Source organism: Lycorma delicatula, chromosome 1 (assembly GCF_047948215.1).
Source record: "Lycorma delicatula isolate Av1 chromosome 1, ASM4794821v1, whole genome shotgun sequence".
Lineage (NCBI taxonomy): Eukaryota > Metazoa > Arthropoda > Insecta > Hemiptera > Fulgoridae > Lycorma > Lycorma delicatula.
This window is the reverse complement of record NC_134455.1, coordinates 278,550,892-278,564,599: the sequence shown is the minus strand read 5'-3', so window position 1 is coordinate 278,564,599 and position 13,708 is coordinate 278,550,892. Positions and strand designations below refer to the sequence as shown.

The following is a 13,708-nucleotide window of genomic DNA, read 5'->3' as shown; positions in this document are numbered from 1 at the left end:
GTTTCTTTTAAAGGTGAAAAGAAATTAGGCACACCTGAGAAAAAACTAGTGGGAGTTACGATTACATTATTTTGATCGCATTAAATGAATAAAAAAAAATTAAAAACATATAACATAAAGACACTGTGCTGCCTATGACAAAAGTAAATGAAATAATACTCATACTTATTATTTACAATATGAATTAATATCCGACCTATGCCAATAAACCTTGACACCATCAGAATTACATAACAATAGAAGAAGTTTAGAGTATTTTAACACTCCAAAATGCCAAAGTAAATTTCATTTATTTTACTTATACAATGTTTGTTGATGAAAAAGAAGTAAAATATTCATTTTTGATTACATTTTTTTCTTTTTTTTTAATATGAGGACAATTGTTATCTACAGATAAAAGGGTTACCCATGGGTTCACCTATATTTGCAACCACATATGAAATTTTCGTACAACATTTTTAAAACGTTGTAATTAATGATTTTGAACAAGCATCAAATATTTTTGTGGATTAGGTATGTGGATGATATATTGGTCATATACAATCCAACTACAATTGATTAACAACATATGACTATTTTAAATATATTTAATAACTATAATAATGACTTACAATTCACATTTGAAATGGAAATTAATAGGAAAATACACTTTTTGGACATTGAAATTGAGCAAAAACAGAAAAAAACTTTATAAAATCAGTTGTTTCTAGGAAATCAACCATAAATCACACCACTATACACAAAGAATCTAATCATCCGTGGTCACAAAAATTGGCATGTATAAAAATCTAATTTTAAGAGCATTGCAGTACATAAAAAATAACCAAGGTAAACTCAAAAAAGTGATAAATGTAATAAAACAGATAGCAGTTTCCATTGGCTTTGATATATTTGTTAAAAGAATTTATAAAAACCAAATATCAAAATAGTTTTACAGCATTACAACTGAATAATAATAAAGAACCTACCAATAACTATTTCATAAAATACACATATATGAATAAGATCACAGAAAAATATTATTTATGTTTACGATAAAGATAAATATAAGAAAACATAGAAACCTAATAACCATGTTTTAAAATATTTAAGGGATAATAATAATAATTAAATAGTAATGGAGAAAATTTAAATTGAATATTTAAGATTAAATGTAATAATTGTAATGGTATATATACATGTAGAGCGGTAAAACCAACAGATCTTTAAAAAAATATGGCTGACCATCTGCTACAATTTAAACATACTATTACTGATTACGAGCACAACTTAATAATTTTAGAAACGTGCAAAAACAATAAAAAAATAAACATCTTAGAAAAATACTGCACTTATAAATTCAAATAAACACATGAAAAGATCAACCATCAAGTAACTTTTGAAGATTATATTTTTATTATAGACAGAGTAAATTATAACTATTGACATAACAACATAATTCACATCCAGCATATTTTTATGCTTATTACTCAAAAAATGATTTATATTTTCATTTAATCGTAACATTGCTACGAGTCATTTTGCAATAGATTTACAATAAATATTTAAATAGTATAAGATTAGATACAATATGATTTCAAGTACCACTCTTAAAATAACAACTTAGATTATACAACAATAATAACATAAAATCTAAAAGAATTTTTTATCAGAGCATTGATACATAAGATATTTGTTATATTCAGCTATCATCAACAATAAGTAATTATATGATTACTGTAACTGGTAGTTATCAATTATAACTTTCATAACATCATTACTTTCAGTAACAACATGATTAAAAACAATACAATATAAAGATATTCTAAATTTGACAGAACAATTAATTATTTATATAATAGAATAAGTTTAGATCAAAATAATATTTGAAAGAGATATTATGACAAATATTTACTTTAAGAAATATAGCATGAACTTTAAATCCGGAATTAAACATCCGACCAGCCGGAGGACCAAAAACAACGAGCTATGTTGGGTAAAGTTAACAAAAAACACAGCTCGTATTTGGCAAAAGAAGTTGGACTTTAATGCGAAAGAAAACAACTGAACTTATGTTAAATCATAACCTTAAAAACTAAAAGAAATTATGAAATTAACATAACTTAATGATACATAAGAATATCAACTGAAATCAGCATATCAGTAATAATAATATTAAATGAGATTTACAAACAATATACTTGGAAAAACAAAACATCAATAAACATAGTATGACTGGAAAACTATTGCACTACTGACAAATACTGTAATATTGAAAAATTGGCAATGAACAAATGTCATTAACTTAGAAAAATAAATTACAGTAAATCTTAATTGGCACTGGCCTTTCCTGATTTATGAACAACAAACTTAGCATTAAATAATTCAAACATGTAATTCTAGTTTAATGTAGAAAAAAAAGGCCACAATAATATTATAGTACAAAAAGAGTTAATTACAATAATCAAATTGAAATTAATTAAGCACGTAAAAATAGGTTGCAGCTGAACGATGACACAGTCTTATATAAATCACCTGTCGTGACTGTTAAGGGAATAAATGGTTTTCAAACTAAACTTGAAATTGCATAAGGTACGATGAACTGAATGTTCCACAAATTTTTAATGATAAAATAACTGTTTAACGTAATAAATAATGAAAATTGAACTTTCCTGTAGCACACAAATATTAGTAAGAGACGAACTCGTGAATGAATACATACAGTAATCCTGGGCGTAGTCCGCAGTGGTGTATCAGGAATACGAGGGTGAGACGTGGTTGAGAGGTAGACTAATACGTAGCATCTCAGATATGTAGCAACGAGTTTGGAGATTCTGCATCGATGAAAATATAATCAGCAGCTCGAGAGTATTCGGCGTCGATAGAACTGGCAGTTTGTAGTAATTGAAGCACTTTCAGCATAGATGTAATATACAGGATTTGAAGATTAAACTTGACAAAGAAATGAGGCAAAAACAAAACATAGTGATCGGTGAAATAACGAACCACTGACTGGTAGAAATAGAGATAATTTCGACAGAGAAATACCGCAACTGGTATGTGAGTATGAATGCGATGAAAATATTAGCACAAAGGTTGAGAGCGAAAAGTCATAGGCCGTTACATAGTGAAGGTTTGGTCTACTCTAGACGAGAGAGAGAGAGAGAACGATCCACAAATGGTGAGGTCATATCTGAACTTGCAACTGTACGAGATAGAGAAGACCGAGACCTAAGGTCCGCACACTAAGAAAGTCTATTCTGGACTGAAGAAATAAAGGCGTGATGAGAAGAGGGAAAAACACTTGTTGAAAATAACTATTGAATTTGTTACATTCAGATTTTACTTTATAATCATTCATATTGCCATTTTTTTTAACAAAGAGTGCTTTGTATTTGTAGTATTCTGAAATATTTTCATGACATAGTACCATAAAAGAGCTCTCATCGATTTTCATTCTGTAATAATATTCTTTTGTAAAACAGATTAATTGTAAATTTACATTGGTTGAATTGCTTTTTAGATTTTGTAAGGAATGCTCCAGATTTAGTCACTTTAAGAAAATCTTTATGGAGTGATTTGAAATAAATGGTATCTATGATAAAATATTGAAGTTCACGGTGAGAGGGAAGGATCACCTGGAAAGAGTATTTAAAAAAAAATTAAACCATTTTGCAGAAGAGTTTTGAAAGTCAACCAAAATGATTATTGGAGGGTTATTCAATAATTAAAGACACAAATAGCTGGAGAGGCAAAACTGAGAGTAAGAGGGTTACGATACTTTCAGAACAGTTAGTTTGTAACCCTGTGAAGACTTCTGATTAGCTCTTTCAGTAAAAATGTTTTGTTTATAACCTAAAAATTTCATTTTACAATGGCGAGTCCTATGAAGTTTGTGAATTATTTGAAAAGCCTGCAAAAATCTGTTTTTTGCTTTCTGAAGGTGTAAAATCTGTTAATATTTACTCTTGTATAACCAAACAAACTGACAGAGTTGTATGAATCTCAGAAATTTTTTAAGTGGGAAGAAAAATTTAATGACTGTAAACTTCAGTGACTGACAATGTTCTGGACGTCCAGTTAAATTTTCAACTCAATTGTTTTGCATGAAACTTGCATAGACTCTCTCATATAAGAATACTGATGAATTACAGATGAGATTATAGCTGTAAAATTAGAAGTAAGTTTGGTACAGTTCATAACTTTATCACTAACAAGCTGTAAAAGCAACCGTAAAAAATAGTACATGGAGTGAAAGAACACGAGTCCACTTGTCAAGAAAATAAATTACAAACCCAACCATCAGTAACAAAAATCATGTTGACAATCTATTGCAATACTGTTTTTGTACATTTTCTATAATATCAGCACACATTAAACAGTGTATATTACAGTGGTATGTTTATCAACAAAGTTAAGCCAGCTGTGATGAAAAAACGACCTGGATCTAAGCGCAGATGCATTATTCTGCTTCACAATAATGCTCGGCCTCACACAGCTCAGGTAACCCGAGAAACCATTGACAAATTGCATTGGGAAGTACTACCTCATCCCCCATATAGTCCTGACTTGGCTCCTTCAGACTTAGATGTGTTTGGTACAGTCAAGGAAGCTACTACGTGGTTTGAAGTTTTACGACAATGACTATGTTAAAGAAAATGTACTAAATTGCTCCATTATCAAGACAAAGATTTCTTTGCAGTAGGCATCATACATAAATAAGCTGATTCAGAGATGAGACAAATATTTTAATATTGCAGGAGGTAATGTTGAAAAGTGAAAAAAATGTTACACAGAGTAAATAAACTATTTTAGCTCCAGAGCAGTTTGTGTCTTTAATTATTGAATGACCTGTATGCCCGTGTGTATGGTGTGTGTGCGTGCAGGTGCACAATGCATTTGTCGGCTATGTTAATTTTATTTAGCAACATACAAAGTGAAAATGAAAGTATTTTTTTCTTTACACATGGCGATCCCATGATGAATAGTGGAATATTATTTATTGAAATGAAATATACGAGAGGTGGATCAAAAAATAAGTTACACTCTTGCCGAGCTCTTGAACTGAAAGGAATATATTAATGTCTTGTGGTGAAAGCACAGGTTATGTTGTCTTCATGCTTTCCCAGCAGCAATTCTGTAAGATATTCAGTACATGTGTTGTGTTGTTGTCAATATGGCGTGTCCTTTGAAGGTCTCGTCCAGCATAGAAGTGTGTTCAGTAGTCCTGATTTTTGTGGGCAAATATTACAATTGTTATGAAATTCATCGCCAAATATTTGAGGTATATGGTGAGAATGCAATGTCACACCCCATGATCACAAAATTGTGGTGCCACATGTTCAGAAATGGAAGAACAAATGTGAGTGACATGTCGAACTGCTTGTAGGGCATCCTTCAACTGCAAACACAACAAATAACATAGAACGTGTGAATGAAATGATCTTGAGTTTCAAGATCATTTCAAATAAAACAGGCATTAAAATTAGAGAGACTGCACGTGAACTTAACATCAGTTATGGTAGTGCGATTGTTCATGATCAGCCTTGGTTATTGTAAGATGTGTGCATGATAGGTGCCACATTTGTTGACTGATAACTACAAAGAAAGCATTTTACATCTGCTCTTTCTTTTCTTCAATGTTATTCCAGGACTGGTCCACAGTCTTTGAAACAAATCATTGCAGGGGATGATAGATGGGTGCTTTATTACACTCCTGAGACTAAATGAGCATCACATGAATGAAGACAAAAAAAGTGAAAACATTCCTACATGTTTGAAAGGTAATTCTGATAGTGTTTTTCCATTCTGAGAGAGTTGTCTACAGTGAATTTATGTCTCAAGGAACAACAATCTATGCCGAATCTTACTGTGAGACTTTAAAAAAATTGCGTAAAGCCTTGAAGATCGAAGACTTGAAAGATTGAGCGATGGTGGTCTTTTTCTTCATGACAACGCTACTCCACATTCAGCTCATGCGACAAAGGAGTTACTGCAAAAATTCAAGTGGGATTTGTGGCCACATTTGCCTTACAGCCCTGACCTAGCACTCTGCGACTACCACCTGTTTGGTCCTCTCAAATGAGACCTGGGAGGGGAGTGTTTCGCTAATGATGAATTGAAGGAAGCGAACTTTGACTGTTTGAAGGAAATTGAATGAAATTTTTATGAGAGAGAAACTGAAAACTTGTCATAACGTACAAAAAGTGTTTAAAGGTTGGTGATTATGTCGAAAAATAGATTAAATTATGTAGTTTTTTTTTCAATAAAAAAAAATTGTTTTATAAATATATGCTTGTTTCATAGAGGGGTTTAAATTACTTTCTGATCGTCTGTCATATAATGTTTACGCCATAAATACAGTAATTAGATATTTAAAAATAATAAATTAAATAATAATATACTAAACTAACAGTAATTACAGTAGTTAAAATTATAACAATTTTTATTTAATTACATTACATTTTGGGAATTATTGGTTTAGGAATTATAGGTACTTTGGATTTGACTTCATTGTGATATAGCAGTAGGTCAATAATTATTCACTTACATTATTGAGTATGGCGCCATTTTTTTTAATATTAATAATGTTTAATGACATTGTCTTTGTTGGTGATTATCTACTAATAAATGGCATCAGCGTACAGTAAGTCTACACTTAACATTGTTTAACTTATACAATATGCAAAAGATAGTGACTAAACATAACTTCAGGCATTGGCATCTTATCACTACTTCACACGCTTAAATTTCCAAGGTGCTATTCTTTGAAATATTATAACTGTTCAGGAACCGTTAGATAACAATGGATGTGCCATCTAACCCAGGTAATTTATTCCAGCTCCTAAACAGTGTGTTATATGAAAATACTTATGTAATTTGTTATAAAATTATATCTATTCAAATTATTAAAATAACCTAAATTTTTAAGTGAATTAAGTTTAAAATGTGATCAGGATATGTATCTAATGAAAAGTTTTTGTATTAGAATGTTATTATAATTAAACATTTTAAAATATTTATGTTGATGCAGGTATGAGCAACAATGCGGCACGAAGTAATGTAAAAGAATATTTTGCAACAGAAGATGCTGATGTAGTTAGATTACTCAGGGAAGCTGGAGCAATTGTACTGTTAGTTAGCAATACTCCTGAGCTGTGTCTTTGCTGGGAAACATTTAATAATATTACTGGTCGTACAAATAATCCGTTTGATGTGAAACGTTCACCTGGAGGCTCATCAGGAGGAGAAGTAAGATTATAATTTGTGTAAGATATGATATGCTTTCACATATTTATAAAATGCTTAAAAATTATGACTGTTGGGTTTTAAAATATAATTCTGATATGGAAATAAATGTTTAGAAATTCTACGAGGAGGCACTGATATCGTAGTGGCCATATCTGGCTTCATTCTGCCAGAATACTAGCAATATTTTATACATATGTATATTGCCTATGATATTGCAAATTTTGTAAGGTAATAAGGATTAAGGTTGTTAAGACTGCCACCTGCTGTAGCCTAGACAATAAAAGTAAGGAATCTTAGCCTTGGTTATAAAGTAGATAGAATATACAGTCTGATTTTATCTTTTGTATTAAAATATCTGTCAGATAATTCTTCAAAAATTCAAATGTTGTCCGTATTATACTTGTTTATTACGTTTTATTTTTACACACACAACTTATAGTTATCTAAAAGATATTTATCTATAATTATAATACTAGATGCTTCAGTTCTTAATGTGTGATAGACATTCTAGGAAACCATTTGACTGATTTCTTTATGTTATAATAAATGCATCCTGAAGTTAAGATGTGGAAGCAAACAAAATGTTTGCATCAAAATGTTTGCAAAATGTTTGCACATGTTTTCGAAAAGTACAGGTATAATGCTTTCACTAAATTTTGAGTAGATTAGTAATTATATTTAAAAAATATCATGTAAACTAAACTTCAAATATAAATCATATGAAAATATAGCATACATACTTATGTAAAATTTTAATAGAAAAAATTTGATTAAGAACAAACTTTATAAATCAAATTGTTTATAAACTTTTGTAAAAGTACCCTCTTCAAGGTTTTTATAAAAATTTAATTTTTAAAGGTAATTTGCAGTTTTAATCAGTTTAACAACTTATAAGTTTCAAAAAATTTGTTATATTTAAAAAATTTTTTACGCTTAAAAAAGTATGTAATTTGTGTATAACAGTAAATTGCAGTATATATAGATTTAACAAGGCTTTATGTAGAATCTGTTACACAAATAAACATACACATAGATATCCACAAGTATTTTCTATAACATAATAACTAGATCAAACAAGTTTGGAAGCTAATTTTTTGAAAATAATTAAACACACATACACACACACACACACACATATCACATCACATACAAACAAATGTAATATAATAGCCTGTTAACAGATTGCTTAAAATTTTGAATTAAGCTTTGTAATATTTGTATTTGAGCCCTAATACTACCATTCTTCATCTTTTCAACAAAAATTTTGTAATATTCTAATTTACAACTTCATATAATCCCTTTATAGAAAAAAAAACCACATCAAACCTGAATTAAATTCTCTTGCAGCATCAAAAACCTCAATCACCTCCTTTTTACCTTTTACTTTGCAGTACAGTTTAGATGAATATATTTACTTTGCAGTATAGATGAATATAGCCATGCAATCTTTAAATTTTCTAAAAGTACTGTTCTATATAGTAAAAATAGAACAGATTCTGAGAAGAACACAAAAGATATCTACATTAAGATTACTAAGTTTTATCAATTCTACTCTATTAATTTGTTTTTAATCATTCATACAACTCAATTTTATTAGCTCAATTATTTACTCATTAACTCAATTTTATTAGCAAAATAATAAAGCATTTTTTTTTTTTAAAATGTGCATTCAATAAATCTGAAAGGGTTCATCAGCTTCACTTCTTTCTTCTTTTTCCTTATCTCACTTTCATTAACAATGAAATTTGTGTATATCTAAAGCTCTTTTTTGATATGTAATGTTTTTCCGAATGCATGTATATTGTTCATCACTAAAAAGGGTAAAATTTCTAAAAATGTCATCAGTCTTACTCTTTATTACTTTTTTAATGGTTTAAAAAATTTAGGTTGAAATACTTTTAAATTATAACTAATTGATTCACCACGTTACGAAACATCTACTACAGAATCGCAGCATTAAGTCTTTCATTTGGAAGCTTTTTGGGTTTGAAACACATCAGGCTTGGCATTTTTCATGTAATACAACATTTAATTCTTATCATCAACAGTATTTGCTGTTTCTTATGAATTAATATAAAAAATAATCACTTCTTTCTGTTATTAAAAGAAAACAATTTTTATGTATTAAGGGCTTTAGTGATATCAAACTGCTTTACTTTGGTAGAAACTATGAAGGGCTGAGCAAAATTAACTCCTGAATTTTTAAGGTGTAACTTTTTCCAATTTTCTTTTTAGAAATACTTTTACCTACAGTTAATTAATTTTATATGATGTCTTAACAAAACCAACAGGCTGATAGATAAAAACTACTGCAGAAATGGCTCTGGGATCTCTTATATTTGATTTTCAGGTCAAAAACCATAAGAACTTATTAATTCTGCCCCTTAATTAAAGTCCTAAAAATTTTAGTATGATCACATTTAATTGGGAAGCTGAAATCCATATGAAATCTTTTAACAAGCTGTAACTTGCAAATGAAGCATTTTAGGACAGGTTTATATGAACTTTTTCCATTATTTTCACAGGTAGAATAGATTATGAAAGTTCCCGGAGAACTTTGTGATATATTCCATATATATATATATTTTTTTTCATTTATATGATCATTGCTGTACCATACTTCTTTATTAAATTTTTCAGTTACAGATTTTTAATCCCTGAAACATAAATCTGATGTAATACTTTTAACTTAAAACATTCAGATGTAATTAACAAAAAAGCTACAAAATGTGCAAATTAATAAATTAATTATAAAATTAAATATATATTTATAATTCTACCTACTTGTACATAAATAAAGTAATGAGACTAGTTTTTTGCAGCCAAAATGGTAACACTGTAAAGTTACTAGTAAACATATGGTTATATAAACAGCTAATTTATATTAGGTATTAATATTTTTAAGTATTTAATATTTTTTAAGTATTTTTTAGGTATTTAATATTTTGTTGTCACATAAGATAAAAACAAACTTTTCATGAAATGAGTTTTTGTTGTGCATTACAAAAATAAGTGATACTAACTATGAGCAACATTTTGCAATCAAGTTTTGTGTTAAACTCTGTGACAATGCTACTGAAACTTTTTCAATATTGAAAAGAGCGTATGGAGATGATGCTCTGTCACAAGCCCAAAATTTAAGCCTAAAATTTAATGACTGATGCAAAGATATGTTAATAATTAAATCTGGTTTGTATACTGAAATCTCATGTTTTATTACCTGGAAAGAAAAATACTTTTTAACCCATTGTTTATCATATGGACCTAAGGTATTATCATGGGGTTTATCATAAGCTGACCGACCACCTTGCAGACCTTAACAAAAAAAAAAAATTTTTTGTTAAGGTAGCGTTTTACACAATGGCGTAAAACAATATTCACAGTGCTCCTAGTGGCAAATAAAATAACTAAAGACTTTAACTCTACTGTTTCCTACCCAGATAGCAGCACAATGCAGACTGAACCAAGGTGCAATCGACCCAAGGAACGACATTTTTCCGTACGCGACTCAAATATTGGAATAAAACATTAATAATAATGAAGAGATGATGAGGCACTAAAATATTAATAGGTACAATAAAATTCACCAATTCTTCATAATTCATTTTACAATAAAACCATTTTATAAATACCAAATTATAACTAATAAATGTGCATAAAAATTAATGATGGTACATAAATTAGTAATGTAGGTTATTTAATTTGTTTTTAGTAATATATATTTTTTTTTTTAGCTTTATTAAAGTTGTATAATGAGGAAAACTTTCATGCAGTTTTAACCAAGAAGTAGTCCCCCCCCAATCCAAAAGGGTGGTAAAGTACTTTTGGTTCATTAAAATCATTTTTCTTAATTTCATTTTTATTAATGTAGTTGAAACAATTTTTTTTTTAATAAAGTGTATATTTTTATTTTTGAGTTACAATTTGTTAACTTAAGATTGTTTTTTTAATGGTAGGCTGCCCTTCTTGGAGCAGGAGCTTCAGTTATAGGGATGGCCTCAGATATTGGAGGGTCAATTCGGTTACCTGCAATGTACACTGGAGTATTTGGTCATAAGCCAACACCTGGTGAGTTGAGCTAAAATTTAATTCTGTTTGTTATTACTTCCTTGTACAAAGTAAAGGAAGTATTGTGATTGCAAAAAATGTTGGTTTTCAGATTTCAACGGAAATATCCATTTTGACCATCCCTGAATCCACTTTGACTAGTTTCATGAATACGTACATACGTACATATGTATCTACATATGTACATATCTACGTATGTATCTCGCATAACTAAAAAATGAATAGCCGTATCAATTTTGGATTTAGGACTGTTGTAACATCTAGTTTTGCACCTCCCCTTTTGATTGCAATCAACTGGACCAAAAGTGTACAAAATACTTGAAAATCAAAAAAAATTTAGGTTTTGTACTTTTTCTTAATTGCAGTAATAAACATTGAGAGCATTTCAATGATATCATGGTACTTATTTCCATAGGTTCCAGAGTTATAGCTTAATAAAGTTTTAGTTAATGAAATGTTTGGATCTTAAGGGAAGGCACATCGGTTCGAACCAGATTCATCTCCCTTTTTTTAATTTATTTTTTTGATTTAAATATATTGATTTATTAATAATTATTAACATCTGATTGAAAATAATCAGAAGTTAATAGTGAAATAAAATTTTATGTGCTTTTCATTTTAATTCAGCAATTTTTTACAGAGGTTAATAATTATTAATAAGTCAATATATTTAAATTAAAAAAATATTTAAAAAAAATTATATGATTTGCATTTGAACTGATGTGTTACGGATCTGACACATTCTCACTTATATTTCATAACTGCTTGAGCAACGTGAAACAAAATGAATATATAAACTAATATAAAATGCTGATACAAACACCCCAAAAATGTGTGATGCAATGTGGTGTACACCACAATGCAATTGTGTAACTGTCTACTTTGTTAAAGAATTAGAGAATCGTATCTCACTTTCAAATGAAATGCATGAAATATGTATATCTAATTTAATAGGCGTACTAGGAAGTCATGTGATGTCCACATCAGGTTTTTTTTAGTACCATAATCAGAACATGAGTATTTTTAAATATGATGGGGCTTAAATCGCAGCTTTATCCTTCTGAGAGTCAAGGAGATTTTAATTGAAAAAGTAAATCAATTAACCTAGTGTTCTGTGTATGATACACAAATATGTATTGGTGTGAATTATTTGTAGTATTTGTTTATTAAAGTAGTTCTATTTATGTACCACATGAGAACCAATGTAGCAATCTATAAAAAGTTTTTTTAGGTTATATTGGGTTTTAAGGGGGCTCTGAGATGAGTTTTCTTCAGCAGACTAATATAAATTTTGGTACATTTTTGTTTGTTCTATATACTCATATGTATTAAAAGAAACCATCTCTTAAGATAGAAATGCAAAAGTAGCAGTTTTCTTTACACAAAATTTTATTCCACTTCATCCCTTTTTTTATAAAATTATATTCCAGCCACTTGATTATGGTATTATTATAAATGAACATAAACACACTTTTTCATGTTAAAAATCAGCTTCCTATAACCTTTGTTACAGTTATTAGCTACTTTTTCTTACAGAATAAAACATGAATAGTCAGTTATACAGCAAATAATATTATACAAAACAAATAATTAAAACAATAACAAAAAAATATATATAAATAAATAACTTCCAAATAGATTAAATACTTAACTTGAGAAATAATAATGATAACGAATATGAACCTTAAATCTATACCCCAATAACACATAACAATAAAATATGCAAATACTGTGATTAAGATCATTTAGACACCAGTATTATCGACAGTAATGTATACCAGTGATTATTTCTACACAGTGATATTTACCAAAGACTTTGCGTTCATTTTGTCATAGTAATCTGATAAAAACAAAATAAAATTGGTTAAATGAGAAATATTTTCAGTGACTGGAAAGGGGTTGAAAGATTATTTCTTTCCAACCATTCTTGCCATAAAGTGTAATGATCACAGATATAAATAAGTTCCTTAATTATTTTGTTTAATACTTTATGACCTATGGAAATGAACAGAAATCTTTACCACATAATACTTAACAGTATTATTGACATTTTTTGAGGGATTTGCCATCATCAGTTTACTGCTGCGATGCTTTTCTTCATTTCATTCTGTTTTATGTTAATCATATTTTTGCTTTATGTACTTGAACCTCAAAAATTTTTATGATAAAGCATTCTTCAAAATTTGGATATTGATGCTATATACTTGTGTAATGTTATTTTTTATTTTTCTGCTCTAAAAGATTTTGTCCAATTATTCAATACTAATCATAGCTATCTTAACACCACATGAGATGACATTTTATACTGGGATAACACTACTATATATTTACATAAAAATTTACGTTTTCGTACTAAATGGCTCGTAATGTTCATAATGCATCTGAGCAGTATTAACCTTATTTTGGAATT

The 13,708-nt window shown here is 28.9% G+C and overlaps 1 protein-coding gene across 4 annotated transcripts in view; it reads left to right on the top strand.

Annotated features, from left to right (window-relative positions):
- LOC142332122 (fatty-acid amide hydrolase 2) overlaps positions 1 to 13,708 on the top strand; it is a 138,071-nt gene that overhangs the window by 90,913 nt on the left and 33,450 nt on the right. For all 4 annotated transcript variants that reach the window (XM_075378386.1, XM_075378380.1, XM_075378370.1 and 1 more), the window contains exons 4-5: positions 7,013 to 7,230; positions 11,187 to 11,298. In XM_075378386.1, the coding sequence (XP_075234501.1) occupies positions 7,013 to 7,230; positions 11,187 to 11,298 (330 nt within the window). The remainder of the gene's footprint in view (positions 1 to 7,012; positions 7,231 to 11,186; positions 11,299 to 13,708) is intronic.